This window comes from Gallus gallus, chromosome 7, assembly GCF_016699485.2.
Source record: "Gallus gallus isolate bGalGal1 chromosome 7, bGalGal1.mat.broiler.GRCg7b, whole genome shotgun sequence".
NCBI lineage: Eukaryota > Metazoa > Chordata > Aves > Galliformes > Phasianidae > Gallus > Gallus gallus.
Window position 1 is genome coordinate 698138 of NC_052538.1, and position 23584 is coordinate 721721.

General features: G+C 38.8%; 1 protein-coding gene across 25 annotated transcripts in view; it reads right to left on the bottom strand.

The window, feature by feature from the left end:
• Positions 1–23584, bottom strand: part of COL3A1 (collagen type III alpha 1 chain) — a 133977-nt gene that overhangs the window by 26932 nt on the left and 83461 nt on the right. For 23 of the 25 annotated variants that reach the window (XM_046943515.1, XM_046943518.1, XM_046943514.1 and 20 more), the window contains 5 exons: positions 7796–8004; positions 6761–6793; positions 6068–6184; positions 3356–3430; positions 134–199 (listed from right to left, as the gene is read on the bottom strand). In XM_046943515.1, the coding sequence (XP_046799471.1) occupies positions 134–199; positions 3356–3430; positions 6068–6184; positions 6761–6793; positions 7796–8004 (500 nt within the window). Of the gene's footprint in view, positions 1–133; positions 200–3355; positions 3431–6067; positions 6185–6760; positions 6794–7795; positions 8005–23167; positions 23374–23584 lie in introns of those variants that run through there. The other 2 variants (NM_205380.3, XM_025152154.3) reach the window with 2 other exon arrangements.

Here is a 23584-nt window from a genome sequence, read left to right on the forward strand (position 1 = left end):
ACATCTATCCATAAAATTCTTCAGCTTAGTATCTTGATTTTACAGTCAAAATTGTATCTAGTATTTCTGACAGAGAAAAGGACACGCTCAGATAAAAAAGTCAGACATTTATGAGAAGATTAATATTACTTACCGGGGGACCTGCATGACCAGGTGGACCAGGTGGGCCACTGGGGCCAGGGGGTCCCGGAAAGCCACTCTATATTGCAGATTAAAAAACATTCATTTTATCAGTGTACTATAGTCAGAAATCTTAGTGCAGCTGCAATAGTCACCAACAACTGTGAAATAAATTTTTACATATGAATGATTATTAGTACTGAGAAAAATCCAGTGTGACGTGCACTTAGTGCAGTAAGCGAACTCTGTTTATGACCCTAGGACTTAATGAATTAAGGCCATATTCTTGTTGCTTGTCAGCAAAGCATGTATTTTTCACAGTGAGCTCTTTCCTGAACACAACAGTGCAAAGCCACAAAACACACATATTACCTGGACTAATCAAAGGACTCAGACGATGAGATTTCAGTATACAGAAAGAATAACTCAAGTCAGTAGCACTGTTCCTTATTCAATGGGTAAAAAATAGAGTAAAATGAGTAAAATAGCAAGGAAATTCCAAATTTGGGAAAAATGTTAATTTTTCTACCTTTAGCAGTAAGAACTACAGGAGCATTTGATATTGCAAACAGAAAACAATGGAAAATTATCACAGTAGTGTACTGCAGCTATTTGTGGCTCTAAAAAAAAAACACTTGTGCTAAATTTAATTGCTCATGGATTTGATACAGCCAAAAAAAGAATTATAGGAATTACATGAGAAACCGTGCTGCTGGCCTGGTGTCAGAATAGGTCATATAATACAGACATTACAGGAAATTCATTTTCCTAATACAAGATTAATGGTGTAGTTCTATAGCCGTATATGCAATACAGTATATTACTATATTGGACATACATGACTTAATGTTCTTTTACTGATTGTCTTTTGTCTAAAGATGAGAATCACTGTTAGAGCTGCTATTTTCTAAATGGCAGAGCAGTTAGTGTAGATCGGGTTGCCTTCAATATAAGAATACAATGGGCAGTCCCTTTCTGTTAAATGTTGCAAAACTTTTGGCACGAACTAAGGCTGGATTCAACATGGATTGGAATCATCAACTCATCAGCTGCATTCCATTGGTCAGACATCCGCCTACAAACAAACGTATTATTCTTATTCAGGGTGCACAGTAGAGAGATAAACTCATAGTTAAGAATGGCATTTGCTCACTATCAGTGTCTTCAGACTGTGAATAAATGACTGGATTTTAGTTAGGACACGTGTACTACGGTAAAGGGTCTAAACCGATATGTGAAGGTTATACGAGCAAGTATAGAGAAATGGAGGTATAAAATACAAAATCAGTCCACATGCAGTAGAGAGACACTGGAAAGACAGGGATGGAGATGTGTGACTGAGGAAAAACCAGGCATGGTAACCACCCATTGAAAGAAGTCAATACTACAGCTGATGTTTTTAATTTTATTATGCTTCTAGATTATTTCAGTTTGGATATTTATTAGAATTAACAGGAAGAATCTATGTAATGTTAATGATAAATGTTAGTTTCAGTGACTTTAGTCACATCTGCCTAGTACTGCTCCACTACTTAAGTTGCAGTCACGTATTGCATGATCACAGAATTACAGAATTGTGAGGGATGAAAGGGACCTCTAGATACCATTGAATCCAATCTCTGCTAAAGCAGGTTTCCTACAGTAGGTCACATAGGTGAATTTTCATTATCTCCAGAGAAGAAGAATCTACAGCCTCTCTGGGCAGCCTATTCCAGTGCTGTATCACCCTCACTATCACTCTCTGTCACCCTCATGTACACTGCATGATGCAATATAAAAGAGTAGGTGACAGATATATATATATACACACACAGTTCTGGTTGGAAATATTCTAGCATGACTAATTAAATCATTATTTAATTTCATTTATAAATTTGATTTAATTTAATTAAGATCAAAAGCTTCTTGAGGAAAAATGTCTAATAATTAGAGAGGAGTAACTACATCTGTTAACTGAAAGGTAACCCTGTTATCAGCCTGGTTCAGCACATCCCATATGAAGACCACAAGTTACAAAATGTAGATGATATGATAAGCTGTAGGAAAAACTGCAAGGAGATGAAAAAAATTAATGAACAAATGCAAAAATTTAAGGCTTAATAAGATCAATGCATGAATGATCACATTAACAAATGAATGAGCTAGAAATAAATAGGTGCAATTAAAGGCATGAAAACAATGAACTACAGGCCAGGACAAACAGCTGCCAGAATTAAGCAAATTTATTTCATGGGATGATCTGATGGAACTCTGAAAAACAACAAGTTTCCTTGGGGCTGCCTGGACATATTGCAACATGTAGCACCCAAACATGGCTATGCAGCACAAGGTTAGAAATCACGATTACACTTAAATGAAGCAGAAGCTCACTTCAAAAGAATAGCAATTCACTACATCCATCACATAACAGATTGCCTGAATCAAGACAGACACTTTCAGATGTCAGTATGGTATCACTGCTGCAAGAATGCTCCATGTCAGTGGTGGTGAGTATCTAAAAATCCTAGTGTCTAAAAGAAAAGTCATGAGTTTCAACTTCTAACATCTACTGTATGTCAGAAACAAAGCATTCCAAGCTTTAGCTCACTAAAAGAAACTTTGAAAAGCTTGGGTCAGGCCTAGCAGGGAGGTACAGTACCCAGTCTGAATAGCTGTAGGTAAAAAAAATTCATAATCGTAAAATGAAAGCATGAAAAGCTTTGACTCCTGGGATGAAAAGGAGATTATAGCAGGGCTTTATTTACTCACTATCAGGTAGATGTGAGTTTTGGAAATGTGAGCAAGTATGGAAAGTCATACTGAGTAAAGACAGGACGCTGTTGAATTAATAAAGGAAGATTTGGCACAGTAGAAAAGGTAAAAATACAGTGGAGGTGGGGGAAAGCTATCAGGAGAATACCAAGCAGATAAATGATGATGAAAAGGAAAAAGAAATAAATGCTTGGCTAGCATATGAAAATGAATCACAGAGAAGTTAAAAAGCAGAAGGCGAGACAAGGAAAAAAGAGAGAAAAAAGGCAAAGAAAAACCACAACAGATAATCTATAGCTACTTTCTAAAATGATAATGCCAGGTAAACTGCACACATTCCACTTGCAGGCAACAATTAAATTAAAACTTAATTTGTTAAATTATAGTCAGGATACACAGACATCCAAGGCATAATCTACAAGTAAAAAAAAATTTTTTTTTTTTTTTTAAATTAAAGGACAGAGAAAAGGTTTTATCATCTTACAATGGGCTGGGGAGGATAACCCATGCCAACTGAGCCAGCCTTCACATCATAGGAGTCATACTGTGGAGAGAAACTCTGTAAAAGAAATAGAGAAAAACAGAAAAGAAAAAAAAAAAAAAGAGAGAGAGAGAGAAGATGTTTGCTACAAATCAAGCATTTTCATAAATTCGTATGGCAGAATTAACTCCTTTATATAATTTATATATATTATATAGTATAATTCATAAAACTAACCCAGCTAGTATCTTTTTTGGTCATGGAAACATCAGCTCCATATGCTGTAAGCATACACTGTTTGCCCTGACGGCTGGGCATCAGATGAACCCCAAAACTGTCATTACCTCCTCTTTTCATTCTTCATTATCTCTCTTCCACCTCTAACTCCCCCCATCCCCAAGTTTTCTTTGTTGGACTTAGTTGTCTCCCAAGGAAGTTGATGAAACATTTTATTTTGCACAGTCTGACAGTCTATTATTAAAATATCTTTAACCTGTGGCTAAAGAATGACTCATTTTAGGGCATTCTGTAGCAAACAAAGTCTCTTGCCTGTGTATAAGCCTATTCCTCTTTGAGTTTCAAAGAATTTTTTTTACCTCACGAATGGGAATTTACACATCTCCAAAAATGAAATGTTACATTTTTTCTTACAGCCATTTCCATCTTTTCCTTTCTTCCTTTCCACCCTTGATAATTCAAAAACAGCCCTCACTTTTGAGGCCAGGCAGTACAGCCTCAATGCTTCTGACAATTTGTCTTAGAACCAATGAAGTTCAACTGAAATTATGGAGAGAAAACATGCCGTGTGAGGCTTTGTGACAGCGGATACCATCTCTGACATGCCCACTTACATAAAGTATTAATGAATTTTACAATCACTTTTTAAAGAAAAGCCTACGTAAGCCTTTTATTTGACATTGATTTTGTTATTCAGATGTTGGGGAACTTAGCTGAATAATATGGCATTAATGCAGGTAAGCATTTGAACAGAAAAGAGTGAATTTAAGCAACGTTCTATTCGATAATCCAAACAACCTTGCGCCGAGCATTTCCACACGCGAGGTGCAAGAATGATCCTTTGCTATCGATATCAGTCACTGCACTCGGTTTCAACGCCACTGGAATTGGAAACCAGTTCAGTCTCTCTTGTATCTGCATCTGCCAGGCCCAAAGTGCTAGCTGTCTGGTTGTATTATTGTGATGTCCACTAAGGGCGGTTAGCTAACCTTTCGTACATCTCTCCACTGCCCAGTCCTCACCACACAATTGCTTTCAGAATGAAAAAAAAACCAAAAAACAACAGACAACTTTCCTTAGATTTTGGCTCATCTGTGAATGGGAAGAATATGTGGAAGCTATGAACCATGGCTTATACTCAAAAGGAACAACTGTTTTATCATAAATTTGTAAGTTTTCCACTCTGCATCTTGTAAAGCTGGCCTTGCTTGATTGCCTGGGAGAGAATGAGATGTCTTCACTAAGTGCTAACTGTGAATCAACAACTTAACAAATCCAGCTGCACAGGAGCTGCAGTTTGAACTCTCCATGATGCAGCACAAACCACTTAGAGTACAACAAAGAACACTGCCACATACTGAAAAAAAATAAGATGAAGAAAATGTTTAATTCAATTCCAAAACATTGCTGAGCATAGCTACCAAGGCTACTTGTGCCTAAAAATCATGGCTAATGCCCTAGAAGATGGATTTTTAGATATCTGAAGCTGAAACAACAATACTAAAATGTCTTCATTATTCAGCTAATGCTAGTAGTATTCATGCTATATTGGGGTCACAGGGTTTTGGGCCGTTACCCCACTAAGATCTGAGGAGCTCCTTAGCTGTGTGCTGCTCAAAACAGAATTTAGGATTTGGTGGGCCAGAAATAAAGAGGCAACACAACAAATAGCAACCAAAATGGCACTTCTCTGCAAGCAGAGGACCTGAGTTTCAGTCTAGTGGCCTGGGGATGTTTCCTTTTTAAACAAGCATTGAGCAAAATAAAGGAAAGTGAGAGAGATCCCTAGACTTAAAGCTTGAGGGAACATACTTTTTCCAGCACGCTGATCAGATTATTTGTTAGTCATTTAAGACCATCATCAGATATGTTTAAAGAAGTTTAAAAAAATGTTTTAATCCAGAAGTTTAAAAAAATAAGATAAAACTGAAATTTTACTGCAGTTCAGCCAAATCTCACAGGAAAAAAATAAACAAAAAACCCGAACCCTGACTGTTACTCAGCGGAGTTTTTCAAAGGCACAAATTACAGACAGATGCCTCTGAAAGCACTGTATGTGTGAAGGTACATTGAATAGGTTCTTCACTGTTTTGAAAATCACCCTGCTATGTATTTTTTAAAACAAAAACAATGGGACAATACTGTGATTCACACGTTACAGGATGTCTCCTATTGCCAGTTCACCACAAGCCTTCTGGGCGAAATGAAGCATCCAATGAAACGTTGCTATTAACTATATTGTGTATGAAGCTTCTCCATGATATAGCTGCATTTCAGTAGCAGACTCCTTGTAACACTGTGCTGATTTACCTGCCTGACGGTTTCCTAAGGACTGGAAAAGGCTGAAAGACATCCAAGATTTACTGCTACCCCACTCACTCTTTATTCACCTCTGGAAATCATCACCAGCCTAACAGAGCAAAAGCTGGGAGTTACTTATGAGCAATAAAGTAGAAGCTGATCACGGTGATTACTTACACCTCCACTGATGCTGGGACATGACTGGCAGATACCAGGTGGACCGGGAGCTCCGGGGCTCCCTGGCTGTCCTGGGGGCCCAGGTGCACCAGTTCTGCCCGGAGAACCAGGGGAGCCCTGTCAAGACACAAACATAGCAGATACAGACATCAAGGCTTGCCGCAGAGTGCAAGGGCATTATGGGATGAACACTTCAATTCACATCAGAGCATATGCAGTTGGGGTAGGAAGCTTCCTCTATGAAACATAACTAGGCGCATGCCTAATCACTGACGAAAGAGGCAGACAGTAGGCAAAATTCACACAATGAAAAAATTATTAGCAGGTAGAGCCTTACTGCAACCTAAATTTGATCAAGCACATCAGAAATATTAAACTAGTCAATTCCTGAATGTGAAATTAATACTGCAAGTGGAATCCAAATTTTGTTTTACTGGAAAGAAATAAAATAATTACAAGTAATACGGTTTGAAGTAAGCTGTCCTCTCTCTCTTTTTCTCCAATCTGAATTCTTTTTGTTGAAGCTAAAGAGATTACTTCGAAGTAACTGTAAGGCAGATTTGAAGACAATGCAGACATCAAGAAAAGCTGGGCATCTCAGCAGTCAGAATGGGATATATAGCATTGTAAAAGCTGGCTTTTAATTTTGTTAGTTTTCTTGAGAAAAATAATTAAAAAAAACCCTTTACTTACTGGGTCTCCCTTGGGGCCTTGAGTATATGGAAGCTACAAAAAAAAAAAAAAAGGGAAAATTAATTAAGTTGAGAAAGAAAACAAAAACCAAACCGAAAACTGAATATATGTAAATGAAATAAGATGAAAAGACATTTAAATATTTGAAAATAGATTTATGAAACACATTTTGTTTATTCTTGTTCATCATTATTTAGAAGATGAGGGTTTGTTTTTTGTTTTGTTTTGTTTTTTTGATCAGCCTTTCATCTACATTATTATGGTGCATTCATGAAGTGTGCACATCTGCTCTAGGTAAAAACCTGGCACTAACGAAGTCAGCAGAGTTCTGCCACTAAATGCAGTAAGTCTACAAGGGACAGTTTTCTTATATTCTTGTCAGTCCACTAAAAAAGCATGTTAATAAATGTAATGATGTAGTTAATTTTAACTGTCTTTCAGACCTAATCTCCTAGATTATCTATTTTTTCAGTTAATGATTTATTTATAGATTAATATCTGAATCTTAATTCATATTTTAGAACAGTTTTTTTTACAAATTCAGTTGAAAGAGATAGCAAAGGATATTCAGCTGAAACTGCCTCGGATTTTCAAGGTGCAGTTTCCTTATCCATTACCCAAGGTCAGCAGGACAGCTTCCACAGGGCTGACCAAACTCTCATAAAGTGAAGACTGAACAAAGTAGCCCACATGTTCTTTGTTATCAGGAACGACAGAACTGATTCAACAGGGTTGATTTCAGTCCTGAAATAAAAAATCCTGCACTCTAGTTGCTGACCAGAAAGCAGGTCCTAGACTCAAGGGAGAGGAAGCTGTGCTTGAATGTCCATCATGTTTGTATGGACCACTCCTTTGCACCATTGCAACCTGCTCAGGGAAGTAGCTCAGGGAATTCTGGAAGATGTACAAATTCACTACCATAATGCAAACAGCCCATTCCAAGTATTTGCCAGGGATCAGAAAGTGACACATTTTTTATATAAAAGAAAATCAATCAAAGTTGGCAACACCAAAGTAACCATATTGAGAACTTACTTTTGTAGGCTGTGGTGTTGTCTGCGGGCAAACTGGACAGCATTCTCCGAAGGGGATCTCTGGGTTGGGACAGTCTAACTCCTGGTCATCACAGATGATGTCATCACAGAGAACAGATCCAGAGTCACACACACAGATTTGGCATGGCTCTGGTTTCCAAACATCCCTGTCAGCATATTCCTGCCCAAGATGGGTACATCCTCCTAGGGCTATTGGAAAGAAAGACAAAGTCAGGTTCAGTATTATTTCAGGCGTGTTTTCTAAATCAAAGAGGTACAACATCATTTTGTTTTCTGCTGCAATATAGTTTACCTATGTGTGGTAAAAGGCTAAAAGCTTCTCTTCATGCACTGTGAGGATCTGTTACAGTAATTGCAGAGTCTTTTCTGAATCTATGAATAGACATCAACAGAAACCTCCTGGAGCTGAGCCAAAGCCTAATTAAATCTGTAATAATCTTTTGAGTAATTTCAGCGTCAGACAGGATTGTTATATAATTAGCAACTGAATTGTCTGCTGCACATAAAAAGCAAACGTGCCAAATCTCTCAGATGAGTGTATCATTGGCATCACTGTGCGAACACGAGCACTTACAAAAGGATGCAGAATAAGTGGTCTGTCTAGCATGATCTTTCATTGCTAGCATGTTACATCAATAGAGAGCATCAAGTCTTTTCGAAATGGTTTTTGAAAGCTGACATATGCAATAGATCTGTAAGAATACTCACATTAATTGCCCAAATAGTTTGCCATATACTTATCATCTGGACTGCTCAACACTGCAAGTTTCTGTATTTTTTGAAAACTGTTCATCTGTAATGTTCATGTCTTTGCAAATTCCTTCCAACAGCTATTCTACTGATCAAATTTGTTGTAATGAATTTGAAGAGAATGATGAAAAGCAGCTTTAAATATTAAATTTTGGGTGTGTATATTCTTAAAGAAACCAAATCCAGAAAGCCTCATCATTTAATAACGCAATATAAAAATAACACCACAAAGTTATCTCAGTTCCTTCTAAGCTCTGTAGAAATATTAGAAGTCTCAGGCTGCAAACACAGGTAACAGTGAATGCTTTGATAAATGGAAATTCTTTCCTTGAATGATTCAAACTAACTTTGCAAACACAAAATGATGGAGAAATAGCTATTTGTGTATGTACATCATCCATAAAGCTATGTTATTACAAAAAGTTGTCTTACTACATACCATTATTCAAAAAGCAAAAAAAAAAAAAAAAAAAAAAAAAAAAAAAAAAAAAAAAAAAGATGTTGGAATACATAATTCAGAGCTCTGACATTTAAATTACCTCTGGCTCCATATGAAAAATTCTGAATGCCATCAAGTTGTTGTAATGGAACAAGACTGAGTCCAAAACTATATTGCAGCAGACCAGTGTTAGTTATGCAGCCCCATTTTCGTTTCTCACATACAGCACCTTTCATTTTTCCACTACCGCTTTAGCACATTGGTCCAATTTTCTCTTTATCCTGTTTTTTCCTTCTCTTTGCCTTTCATGGACTCTATTTCCATACCCGTACCCATGCTCTGTGGCAGGTACCCACTTCTACATGCTTCCTCTTTTCTCATGCTTTTTTTACTTCTTTTTTCCCCCATTTTATCTACTCAGGTCCATAATATATAACCTCCCTTCTCATCTTCCCTTCATCCTCCTACCATGTACTTGAACAGCCTGCTTACTTTTCTGCCCTGTATTCAAGTGAGATTATTTTCTGAGTCAGATCATGCATCTGACTCAGGTCTTTCTCTTGTCCCTGTTGAACTGACTTCCCCTCTTTCACCCACTAAGTTCTTCTCCTCCTCTTCCTCTGCTGAGCTTGCAGAGGAAGGCAATGGGGAAGACAACCAAGACCTCTAGGCTGACTGAGAGGCGTACATCTGATTTCCAGCACACGAGGTCACAGCATCAGAAGACACTACCTAGCAGCCACTACATCTGTTAAGTACAGCAATTATATCACGGTAGAATCCTGACATCTTTAGTCTTTTAGGCTAGATTTAGTTTCAAAAAAGTTGCTTGGTTTCCCAGCTCCCACCCCGCAGAATCATGTCAGAGGGTCTCACGTAAACAAACCGATTATCTCCTTGATTAATTGCTCACTGTCTGTCTAATAAACATTTTCCTCTGCTACAAAACCAGCAATTCCCTGTGGATATTTAGTAAAAAATAAACTTGACAATACTAAGTAGAAATGCTTCCTGATAAACAAAAAAGCTGAAAAGTACTTTACAAATGAGAAGAGTAGCATTATGAATGAAGTCTTCTCTACGGTCCAACAACCAAAAAAAATGAATTATAATGAACCAGAAGCAGAGTAAGTCAGTGTATGAGCGAGTGGCTCACTGTACAGCAGAAGACCAAGAAGGCATTATATTGCATGAGGCAGAATACATTCAAAGCTACTAGGGACCCTACAGCTTGCTGACCCCGTGGAAGGAGGGAGCTGGATGGGCATGGATCCACTCAGCAGACTCCACTTACCTCTACAGGTTAAAAAGTCCTTCTCATTTACAAACATCATAAGAAAGGGAAGACATCTATTTTGTTCAGTTTAGGGAAAAATAAAGTTTTGCACAGGATTGTTAAATAAAAATGCCATTACATAGATCTAAAAAAAACATAACGTTGTTATAGCGCGTACACGTAACACAAAATTAAATCACTAACCTAACTGTACAGGAGAATGGAAATAAAGCAAATTTCAGTGTTTTTGCAAGGCTGCCATTCAATTATTCTGCAGTAGATGGCATCATTCAACAGGACAGAGAGGAAAAAAGCTTAAATCTGGATATAATGACATTCACATTTGCCTCTGACTTTCTGGACGTTGTTAAATGAATTAAGAAATAAGCTAGCAGAGCTGCAACGAGAATCTTTGCAGCCCTTGGCAGAATTAAAGTATTAAATAGGTTTCCAAAGGAAACTTACATCTGGGAAGACTTACTCTGTTCAAGACACCCCCTCTGAGCTCAGATGTAGATCTGTGTGTCAGCATATTATGACATAATGCATGTTGCATCGCTCATAAAGATTAAACATTAGCTCCAAAATGCTTTGGAAAGCTGATCTGTGCTAAAGCACTGGCAAGCAACATATAGGAAGCAAGGCGGTAAAAAAAGCTGACTTTCCTGCTTCTGGACTTGTGGTAAAACAGTTGCATACTGGACTTAATCAGATTTTCTGATGGATTCCTAAACATATGCATTAGCCTAAGATTTCAAAAAAATGTTAGAACTGATCATCGTTGGCTTAAGGCAGTGCAGAACCTTATTCTGCCCCTCCAAGCCTGAATATGGTGGCCAAGGAGAACTCTGTTTCTGTGGCAGTTATTGCACTGGCCTGCTGGTAGTTGTATCAATCTCTGAATCATTTTACTAAACCTTAACTCTGAATAACTTGGCTTTTATGCCTTTTACTAAGCATTCACATTTTAAAATATTTCTGTTTTGCTGTAACATTTGTCAGGGTCAGACTAAAAAAAGAAAGAGGTAAATAAAAGGCAACACGGTATTTGATACATGCTGGTTTTGAGTTATTTCCCATTTTCTAGGCAGACTAGCAGCCATACACAAGCAGATGAATCTGGCAGAGCTAAAAGAAAAACCACCATCCAGTCTTGAAGGACCTATAAGGGCGGAACATAAAGGAGCTCAGACAGGTAGATGGTGAAACAAATACAGTCACTTGGGCCTGAAAGTTGATGTCATGTGGGACATTATTCTGAAACCATCGAGGTGAATGGGAATTTATTTTCAAGTGCTATGACCTAAGAAACCGGCCTTCTTTGTAGTTTGGCTTTGTAGCTTTTGGCTTTGTACCTGTACAAGCACTGTGATCACGATTTAACCACATTCATATTGCAAAAGGAAAAAATCTTCTAACAGCATCCTCAAAAACCACAGGCTTTTCCACATCAGAAAAAGCAGACTCCCAGCTATTACACTAGATGTAAACTCACACATCCCAGTGGTCATCAGAACTGAGGAGACTTGATCTACCAGATTCTGGTCACCACCACCAGCCAAGCAAGGGTTTCACAGTTATTTAATGTCAAGTCTCAAGGACTGAAAGGAAGGAGGGCTTAGCCCTAACTTCAACTGTATCCAAAGCCTGCTGGAGACAGGATACAATTCAAAGCCTATAATTCCTTGCTCTGACCTAGCTGTTTGCTTTCCTGTATGACTTCAGAAATTATTCTCACATTTCTTCTAGAGTAATTGCATCTACTATTGTATATCCAGCAATGTTTTATATATTGTTCAATCAAAAGGCCAAGGATAGACAAAGTTCCTTTTCAGTGGAAATAGCCCCATTTTCTCTGACACTGGAGCAGCCTGAGGAATCCACTGTAGCTCCTGAATCATGCCTGCTTTCCATCTGCAGGGCAGAAAAATAATGCTACAGAGCCTACCTCAAAGCAAGCAGCTTGGGCTTGCTGTCTGGCATTATAACAGTGTTTATAAGAAAATCAAACATGTTCATTCCATCCTGTGATGTGTAATGGAAACAAACGGACTCTCCTCACCAACTAATTGGCTGGCTGGGCCTGCTTAGTTCATGCGGTCTCCAGTGAGCTAAGTGCTGAGCACCCAAAAAGCCTGAGGTAGTCTGTGTTTCATAGGAGTTAGGAAAAGAGGTGGAAATATAAGAAAAGAAGTGGTTTAAGAAGATGTTTTTAAGCTGAGCCTCTCAGACATGCTCTCAGCTGGAACTGTCCTATAACAGCTGCAAATTTTGTACTGTGTGTATGGACAAATGGAAGTGTCCAGGATGAAGCCTCCTTTGGTAGAACACCAAGTACTGCCATGAAATATCAGAGATGGCATCTTAAAAGACTGTCCTTCTCCACTGTCTGCAGAAAGAAGAGCTGTGACTAGGTGTAATGGAAGAGGGTGTGACTAAATGGCTCCCAGATTTCCCAAGTTTCACAGCAAAAAGACTTTTATGTTCAGGACTCCACTTTTTCTCTTGTATCTTGAGAAGGCTGTTGCTCTCCTTGATCGTTCTGTAGCTTGAAGTGACAGGGGCTGTCACAGCTCTGTTTCAACACTCATGTTTCACAAACTGCTCTTTTCAGTCTCACGACATCCTTGAATGGCATTCTTTATGCAACTCCTAAAGGTCACCCTACCGCAAAAGCATTGCTCTGAAACAGGGACCAGTGCCAACCCAAAAGGCATGTTGTTGCACAACAGCCTCACTGCCTTCAGCTGTGGGATGGTGTGGAGAAAAATGGCAAAGGAGAGTTCTTGATTCAAAGCTGCTAGTAGGAAAACAAAGTAAAGAAATTTTTGCTCTAGGTTTGTATTGTTGGGTGGGTATTTTTACTATTTATTTTTCAGAACTGACACTTCAGATATAGTCATAGGAGGGAAAGGGCACAGCAGAATGCTGCATGTGTATCATCTTGCTGCTTATTTAAGGTTGCCCAGAGAATTTTTTTTCCTGTTTCTGAAATTGCCAAAGTCATTCTTGGAAAGCCACCTGACGGATGCAAGAGATAGTTATTCTTTTATGATTAGCTATTTCTCAAAAACATCATGGTCTAAATGCTTCTTTGCTTGTTTGTAAAGTATAAATCCTGAACAACCATATATATTAGGATGTTATTCTTGGATTCAAAGTCATCTCTAAATATGTTAAATCAGGAAATTCCATTTTTACTATTAAAAAAAAAAAGTTTGTTCAGTTATTTATTTAATAGAGATAGACCTGTTTTCCTACGGTCATTTATTCACTGCACTGTTCATTCCCAACTAAGGGGGAAACTCCCTTGATTCTAATGTAATTATCCTAGTGGGAACTGAAGGTCTTCACTCTCCTACAGAATCCAACATTTTAATAGGGGCAACTGTTCACATTTGAGTGGGACACATAGGAAGAAAAATCTGATCTTAATTCAGTGCACTCAAATGTCTTTTAGAGGGCCCACTGCATAATTTCTCAGTCACTCTTCCAACTATTGGTAAAATGCCTATGAGATTTTTCCATTCCATCTGTTCTTACATCACAATGTATTTTGACATATCACCTTTTGTGCCATTTAGTGTCACTCCAAAAATTAGAAATAAGCTGCAATCAGTAGTGCTGGTATAAATTCTCACTGGTCTGCCGTAATCTGATTTTAATGTGCTCCTTGTCCTTAGAACAGACAGTGCCAAGTGGCACAAAAATCAGTGTATAAATCTTCAACCACACAGAAAATGACATAAATCCATGGTTGGATTTGGTTACCGATGACTTTATGGATGTATTGGTTTCCTTAAACATACATCCTGCCCGCTCCTTGGGTAGTCAATGTAAGCGTGTATGGTCAGAGTTCAAGTGTAATGGTAATCTTAATTTTATCCCTTCAAATTCTGGCCTAGCATATTTTTTTAAAAGGAGCAACAGCTCCATACTAGGATTAATTAAGTGGAAAAAATTACTAAAATCCAGCACAACATTTTGACAGAAATTTTAAAAAGAAAAACAGCAACAACAACAAAAATTATCTTAACGTGAACGACCAAGACAGTCTTCTACATTTCTGATTTGTGGTCCTATTCTTGCCTTAGGTCTAAGTAAAACCTGGATATTCATTTCATACAAAGAAATTTCCCAAACTTTGCAATTAAAACAATTTTTTAAAAGGAGATTCAAGTTTTGAGTGGGACATGACTTCTCCTCCCCCTTATCTCAGTAAGAGAGCTAACAACTTTGTGCAATGTAGTTTCTGTTCTTTGTTTTGGAAGAGATCAGCTTAGTTCAGTACTCCTCTCTCCAGACTAGAACAGATGGGAAATGTTACAGTGCCGAGTATTACACATGGTAACAGCATTTATATTTTCAGATACATTGGGCAAAGTCAGCCCCCTTGTAACTCCATGGCTGTGCTGGATTTCCATCAGAGATGAGTAAAACAGCAGGGGGTCAAGTTCTAAACTCACATTATTCCCTGCACAGCTTTATTGATTTCCCTATAATTTCAGAAGTTGGAAGTAAATGAAGGATTTGGTTCTTGTATTTAATATTCCAGAGATGGATTAAAGAACTCTGGCATACAGTCCACAGAAAAGAATCATGTCTTTGACTGCCAATAAATTAAAGGGTATTTGTAATTCACAAGGTCAGGGGAAAAAGAAAACCCATCAGGCAATTCTGAATGCCTAGAGCATCATTAGCCTAGTTCCATATGCAAAATGATCTGTATTCATTTACTCCTTATTCCAGTGTGTACTAATTCACCTCACATTCAGTTTGGACAGTTTCTTGTGTACAGATGGCAGTATTTCATATTTATAGCAGATATTAGTTACCTATTTGTACACTGGGCACAACATTCTTAGTGTCAATTCGATGAGGCTACTAAAGCCAATATTACAAGGGTTTTCTCAGGGTACAAAAGACGCTTCAAACTTCTCTATTTTTCAAACGAAGTCCTAGAAGTTTTCCAAATGAAGCATCTAAAAGGTCAGAGATTAATTTTGTCCCTATTGAAGGTGTACAGCATTGCTGCTGCCTGCCCAGCATCTCGCACACTTTCTGCTCAGTGCAGATAAGCATCTCCTCAGAAAAGTGGAGGGCTGCAGCATCTTGAGCAGGCACAGCTGATGAATCAGTTTATTTTCTGGAGTTCTGAACAGGTATGAGAGACAGAGCTTGAGCAAGAGGAAACCTGACAAATGAACAGGCTTTTTTCTTTTTTTTTCTTTTTCACTGAAAGAAGTTTACAACACTATTTCTCTCTGCAGCTGCTCTAGCAAGAAAAGAATCTGTTGGATCTGTACGCTGCTTTCCTTTTTTCCCTTCTCCATATTCATGTTATTCTGTCTGTGCAGAAAAAAAGAAGCTCTAATAAGAGGACCACCCTGCCAACAGTGAGGCTACCAAGAGGCTCAGAACATTGCACAAAGACTCTTGCAAACATCTGAGCAGATTTTAATTGCTCTTTTCAAAGACTTGCAATTCCCACTACACAGCCTATTGTTTGCTTTCACTAGAACATTCCTCTCTTCAACAACTGGCACAGAATGACTGCTGCTCTGTAGGGAAACGAGCAAGCACCATACAGCAGATTTAAAGACAAGCCCAGAAAAAACCACACATTTTTAAAAGAGCCTCTCATGAACACAGAAGTGCTTTCCAAGAGAATATGAAGGCTTTTTTTCACTGCTTATAGCTGAAGGAGAATGTGGAAGATGGAGCTCATTCTTCTTTGATCCTCAGTCTAGCTATCGCCCTCAACATCAAAGAAATACACAGTGATGCTGCCCATACTTTCCACTAGCTGTATCTGAGCAAGCAAGCAATTGTTTTTTTCAGCTCCAACTTTGCTCTTGCCTCTTTCCCTAAAAGAAAATGAAAAGGAAGAAAAGAGAGAGAAAAAGAAGTGGCATAAAGTAGATGAGAAAGAATAGGGGAAAAAAGGATATTCACTGCAGATGGCTTGCAAAACCCAGTCAGTGGGTGTGAATTTCAGTGGGAACTAATTATGTCCAGAAATTTTCCAAGAGCTACCAGTGCTAGATTGCTGTGGGATGTAACTTCCAGACACAGATCATCATCCTTTGATATCTGCTGCTGCAAACATGCATGGTCTGTTCCTGGGTTCTGCTGTCCTCTGCAGTGCTGGGGTTGGGAATAACGCAGAGCCTGAAGCCACCACAGTGGCCCACAGAAGGTTTTAATGTGGAAGCATACTTTCTGCTATTCTTGTAGGAGAGCAGAAGTGCCTGTGCCACCCTGCAGGGTGGGATGTACAGTAACTGGAAGAAAAGCAGCAGCAGACAAGGGTTTGACTTCTGTGGCAATGGAAAGACTTGTGTTCTGCATTATGTTCCAGGCCATTCTGGTACTAAGTCAGATATGATTTCAAATTAACAAATTTCACCCCACTGTTAGCTGTAAAGAAGCCCTAGGCTTTCAAAATACCACAACGTGTTCAGTTTTAAAATATGTATGTTCTCACTATCTTTGCATTCTTCCTGTTTGATGTCCCCTGCATACTTTCCCTCCCGTGGCAGCCACCTCTTCATGGAGTATTTGTGTGATTCAAAGCAAGACAAAACTGCAGACATTTTTAAAGGAGGTACTGCTGCCATTCTCCTTCTGATAGTCTATGTTTAAATGAGGGGGTGGACTTAAATGAGGGAAAATGGAAGCACTCTTAGCTAATCTGAAAGGAATCTCTTCTGCTGTCCTTTCACTAAACAAAGCCAGAAGTCCCAGAGTTGAAGTTTATCCAAACTAAAGGCAACAAATGATTGCTATTAGAGGGGGTTATATAATGTTTTCCATTGTCATTTTGACATGAAGCAGGCAGAGACTTCAACTATACATGCTCAGAGACGAGGAGATTGTTAATAAGGGAAAATAAATAAATAGATGTGGTGGTTGGAACTGAGATACTTTTACCCAAGCAAGATGAGGAGAGCCTTTGCTATGCAGTATAAAATAAGAAAAAGTAATGGTTGTTTGAAAATATAAAGGCAACATACCATTTTCTGTGTCTTTGTGTGAAAGATCTATTGCTTACATCAGTGATGGAACTCACTGCTCCTTGCATCCTCCTGGCATTTAAGGTAGAATAAACACAACTCTGTTGTACTTACAGAAGAAACTTTCTAACTCCTGTAATGCATTACAAATATGCTAATTTTTAAATGTCTGTGGCAGTTATCATTCTGGCAGCCATAATCAGGAGCAGAGTAAGGGATAATCTTTGAAGCCTCTATACAATGTCAAAGAAATGTGAGAAATATTAATGACATGGTCTCTTGGAACTTTTGTTTCCGTGAAATAAATAAAGCGTCTGACTGGGCTGACTGGAGAAGGACCAGAGAAATCTGTGGGAATTCCTTCTAGATTATACAGGGATAAAGCATCTATTGCCATGGAAACCAAGAACAAGACAGAAAGCAAAGCTTCAGAAATTCTGTGCATCAGAAGATTCAATGGAAGAAAGACACTCCATGAAGTAGCAGCTGTCCTGCAGCAGTAACTAAGCCATATCTAGTTGCCATATCTATGAGCTACTGGGAAAACAACTGCATTGAGTTACCCTGTGGTATCCCTATAACAGAGAGAACAGCACTGTGAGCAGCATGGCCTCAAATATCTTTGTTTCCTTGGGTCCCAGGCAGGAAATGGGCTGCAGACTGAGGGCTTGAGCTGCAGCACACACACCCTTCTGCACCCATCTACGCTTCTCTCAACAGCCCCTCATGACAGAACAGAAGCAAAATAACTATTATCTCGTACCCCTCCTGGAGATGGAATCACATCCATGCCCAGTGCTCCTTATGCACAGTACATACATCATAGATGTACTCATGTATGGACAACTTGGTAAAGCAAAGCCAAAACTCAAAACCAGGAAGTCTCAGAACAGTAGACATACAAGTAGGCGACAGGTACTGAACCCCTTAAGCCACTTTAAGGTTGTGTAATGACAGTTTACCAAGCAACCTCAAGGAGAATGAGCCGATGTTTTTTGTGTTGAATCAGAAAGGATTTTATTCAACCCTTTTCAAGTTTGAATTTTACTTTTTGGGAATTGCCAACAATATATTTAATTTTATTTCTTCACATCAAATTTTTTTGGTTAATTGGAAATCTAATCCAGTTACTTCAAGTCCAACAAAAAGATCTTGCTAACAACATATATTTGCCTTTACCAGTAGTTTTCCTTTTCTAAGCTGAGATCTTCTGAGTTGTTTCTTAAGCTTAGCTGAAGCGTAACAATTTGGAGTTTTAATGGACAAGACTATTGCACTAATTTCCATTTCTGGAGGTTTTGAGGAATCATTACTTCAAACCAACAAACTAAAACATGCAACTGCCAGAGCAGTTGCCACTTGTGCTCTTCTCCAGACTAATAACCCTCTATAAGAGTATCAAGAGGAATGCAGCTCTCAGGCTGCCCACCAGCCTGGAGAAACATGCTTTGTTACTTCCTGTACTGGCAGGCTGAGCCCTTCAACTCTGAAGAGACTGCTTTTAATCCGTAGTGATAGGTGACTGTCTGCATCACCGTTGCTACTGATCTACAGCATGCCTTCTTGATTATAAAGCCAGATATGTCCTATTTTCTGCACGTTTCTGATTAAAACAAGGTATGAGCATTAGCACATAATTGTGAAAATAACTAGTACATTCACCACAGCCTGATTTATCAGCTAGTCTATGAAACAAAAGAAGTCACAGTAACTCCTTTCTTTCTTTCTCCTGAAGAGCAATAACTACATCTAACATCCAGCTGTTGTGTAAGGCTGGTATCAACTAAGATTTTGCAAGTGACGCTTGCCTATTTCAAATCTCAAAAATTTAACAGAAGCTTGGTGAAGAAATATGACCACTTTATAATCCGCAACATAAAAAAGGGAGCAAATGTAATGGCTCTGAGGCATCACCAGTAACATCAGCGCCAGAGACAACACCTCTGCCTCTTCTCCCTTTAATAAAGCAAGAGACATTTCCAGTTCCACCTCCTCCTTTAAAAACTCAATCTGCACAGACTTGGTCTCAAATAAAAAATAAATATGGAAAATGAGAGTGATATTTAATGGTCTCATTTTCCTAAGTTTAATGTCTTCCAGGGATGTGTGATCTATGAAGTGTGATCACTTATCACTGTGTGATAAACACAGCGTGCTTATGAAATCTGTCACATTTCCAAGAATATATATATATAAAAAAAAAGCATTTTGAGGGAATGGTTTCCCCAGGCTTTCATTTAGCGTGACTTTTCCAAGACAGAAAGGGATGTATAAACTACCCTAAGCATAACCTTCCCTGTAGCGTGTTCCTACAAACCAGTTAGGAAAAACGAAATAAGAACAGTAGCCCCATGACTTTTTGTGCCTTCGGTCTTCTAGATGATCTAAGAGCACGTTATTATCTGTTGATTGGTACATATTTATCATCTGCTTTTACCTTCAAAAACTTGGAGGAGGACTCATATGTGCTATGACAGCCTTTAAGAAAAGATAGTCCTGATTGCCATTATTACTAGTAAATTTATCAAAAAGAATGAATATTTGCAAGGTTGCATATAGATAAGTGTTAAAAATTTCAGACTGGAACTCTTACTGCACCCAAGCCATACCCACCCACTCCATTCCCCATCTAATTCCTTCCCCTTGAAAACACACAAAATAATTAAACAAAAACCTGTTTGTAAGTGTTCCGAATATATCATCCTTTCTTTCTGGGTATTTTAATCTCAAATAGGGACTCAGCATAAAGAGTTCTTAGCATGCTGCCTCCTAAAGCTTACATATAACGGTTCCATTTTATTTTAAAGCCATAACTTGGAACTCAAACTAATAAAGAAGTTCAATAAGTCTTCCCACTGATATTTAAAGATTCAGTCATTATCTCAGAAATGAACTTCCTGACCGGATGTTCAAGATAATACATTACAATGAAAACACTACATTACATTAAAGCAAAAAACCTAGATGGAAAAACAATGAAGGGTTTTTGGCTCTGGTCTCACCCTGCTTTTAGAACAGATGTGCTTTCTTGGTGACCTCAACAAAGTTCCTCATGGACTGCTGGTTGCACTTAGGAGAAGTGTCATACGACAGATTACTAAGGTGGCATTTACACATCTTGGATACAGCTAAGATAGGCCCGGGTCCATCTCAGCTCCCTTCTGGGACTGTGAGAGACGATGTGCATGTGCTTCATTCGTAGCAAGCAGAATCTGCCAATTCATCCAGCCAGTTCCCCAAGATTAATCTTGTCTTCTATAAGTCACTGTCTGCGTTGACTCTACAAGCCTAAGTTAAACATGATGAATGTAAGCCTGCAAACTAGTACATGCTACACAAGTCACGTGGGCTGGATAGGGGCTGGATTTCTTCCCTGAAGAAGGATTTAGAGTTCTTATGCTATTTGTTACTTCTACATGCAACAGATAAAGATGCCTTCAAATTATGGCACCTGATACACCTGTCTGGCATCGGTCATGCCTGAAGTACAGTTGTCAGCCACCAGCAGGCACTTCTGCCTAAACATGCCCAGAGCTTTGCAAGACACAACACACATCAGAAAACCTGAACTGTCTCAAACTGACTTAATTTACAAGGTAAAATGGATTACTAAGATACATAACTTTTCTTCTTGGAAATTTCTTATTCCACAACATCCAGATTCCAAGCTTTTGCACAAGTTCAATCTGAGGCTGTACTGAAAGTGCCATTCCATCTATTACATTAATACAAAGAAACACATAGCCCCGAGGTACATCTGACAATCCTAAACTTAGTGTATACTAAGCTGTTTCCTTAATATCTTTCCAAGTCTTGCCTGCTGGCAGGCTTTCCCAAGGAAAATTTTATATTGACTTACATTTGATACTAACCATATAAACATTTTTCTTGACAAGAGAGAGCATTTTAGCATGTCTGGAAAGTCTATTTTGAATTGTGGAAAATTTGGTTTCCCAGTCCATCACTGCCTTGCACGTGGATTCACAATGCCAATAACCAACAACTACAATCTCTTTCCTTGTGAGAAAAGCAAATTGAGCAGCGTGGAAAGGAGCATTCCAAGGAGAGGACAGCACTGGACATACTAAGGGATAACTCGCATTTTATCAGTCTCTGTGTAACTGTATCTCTGTAAGTAGTATGGAAATGAGCCCAGTATGGAAATGTTACTACACCATGAAATTGGAATGTGGCAGGGAAATGAGAGTACTCCCTCACACTTCATTTGTATATTGTTCTTTTACCCCGGATATATCATCTCTTAAGCCAAATACATGTTTCACTTCAGAAATGTCCAGGGACAAAACCAGAGCTGAGGAAAGAGACCTGACACTCAGGGGGGCTCACTTAATTGGAATAAATAAAACCGATGTTTGTTCTTTTTATGTTAGACAGTCCTTATCCCTCTGAAGTGAGACAGCAATAATATGTAACACATATTTAATACAAATTATATATGTATATTACTTTCTGCTGTAAGCAGAGCAAGAATTCAACGTGCATGCATTTGCTCAAATTTTACAGTATTGTCATCACTGAGGATTACTGGAGAGCAGTGTATATGCTGGAAAAACAGAAATAGAAAACTGTCAGTGTACAGTACGCTGCATTGCTTGCCCACAAGACAGCTTTCTTCCCAGCTGCCCCACAGCGCAGTGAGGAGGGCTGCTGCTGCTGCTGGGGGCAATGCAACCCAGCTGCCAGAGCTGGCCGCTGGTCTTGAGAATCCTCCTCCTTTCCAGGTTGGCCTAGGCAGGTAGGTTTGCCATTGAATGGCTAATGGAGTAGTTTTCATCATTTGTAGCATACAGACCAGGGAAGGGTGTGGTTTTAAAGGCATTTGGCTTTCCTTTGCTACAGCTTATCCGGCTGCCACTAAATGATTTGTAAAGTTATTTATTGCCTTAATACAGGAATAAATACATCACAGATCTTTTATATTTACAAGAAAGAAAAGTGTTTTATCTTAAGGAAGGTCTGGTCTGAACTGCTTGGCAAGTAGGAACAGAACACATCCAAAAAAGGCCAGATATACTTGTGGAATGTCAGTTGTTTAAGTTAAATAACGATACCACGCTTATCTCCACAGTAAGCTCAATTATCCAGTATGAAGTACTTCTTTCCTCCCTCCAAATTCCATACTCATTGCTGCTCAGTGGATACACACACACCCGCTCGCGCTCCTAGACCCCATATCAGCCGCTGGTCAGTCTCAGGAGGGACCAAAGCAGCCTGCAGATGTGCAACAGAAACCATTGCAGCTGGGGGAATTCTTTCTCACCCCTGCTTTATGTCAAAGGAAAAATCCTGCACACTGACATAGTTTTTTTAGAGTGATACATGAAAAAGATTTCATCACAAATGAAGAGAACTTTTAGGTTGTTTTCCGCACACAAATTGCTTAAACAAAGCCTCATGCTGCTGGGGGAGAAACAGTACAAACAAGTACAAAGAAGAGCTCCAGATACAAAGCTGGAAGCAAAGACTTATTACTTGTGACAAATAGCTTCCAGACAGCACCCAGTCAGCAGTTCAAATGCTATTCCAAGAGTTAAAGGAAACAGTCACAAAACTCTTCAGTGTCTGTAACAGGAGAACAAGTAAGAACAAAAAGAAATGCAGCACAGGCAGAGAGTGCCGCAGAGTTCCCTTAGCCACAGAAAAACAGCAAAGCAAAGAGCAAACTTAGGAGGGTAAAGCACACTCCTGAAGCTTCCAGCTTCAGGATTCACTGCCTGACTGCTGGGTTAGTGAAGGAAAAGTGTTCTGGTGAGACCTGCGAGTACGCGTTTCTTACCAGCTATTAAAACGATCGGTGAAAATAAAAAATAGAACAAAAACATTAAATCACAAGAAGCTTGAATTACTCACCGTCCTGTTGTGCCAAAATAACTGAGGGTTGAAACACGGCAAGAATGAACAAACTTACTTTTTGCACAAAGCTCATCATGTCTAAATATTAGACATGAGACTCTCTGTGCAAAAAGAAAAATGGGGGGGAAAGAAAAATCTATTCAAATTAACAACATCGGTTGTTCCCTGCCCTTCCAGCACCGGGCCATGTACAGAACTCAGCCACAAGCATTCCCCAGCTTTGGCCTTAAATAGGAAAAAAATTGGCTTACTTTACTTTTCCACCCCCTTTACTGAAATTTGAGAAGACGACCCATCCCCTAACACTAAATGAATGATTAATATTTCTTTTGGCTTTACAGAAGAATAAAGTCAACTAAACAAGATACACAGCACATCTGGAGCTTTTGTGCGTGCCTGAAGTGCATGCTGAGC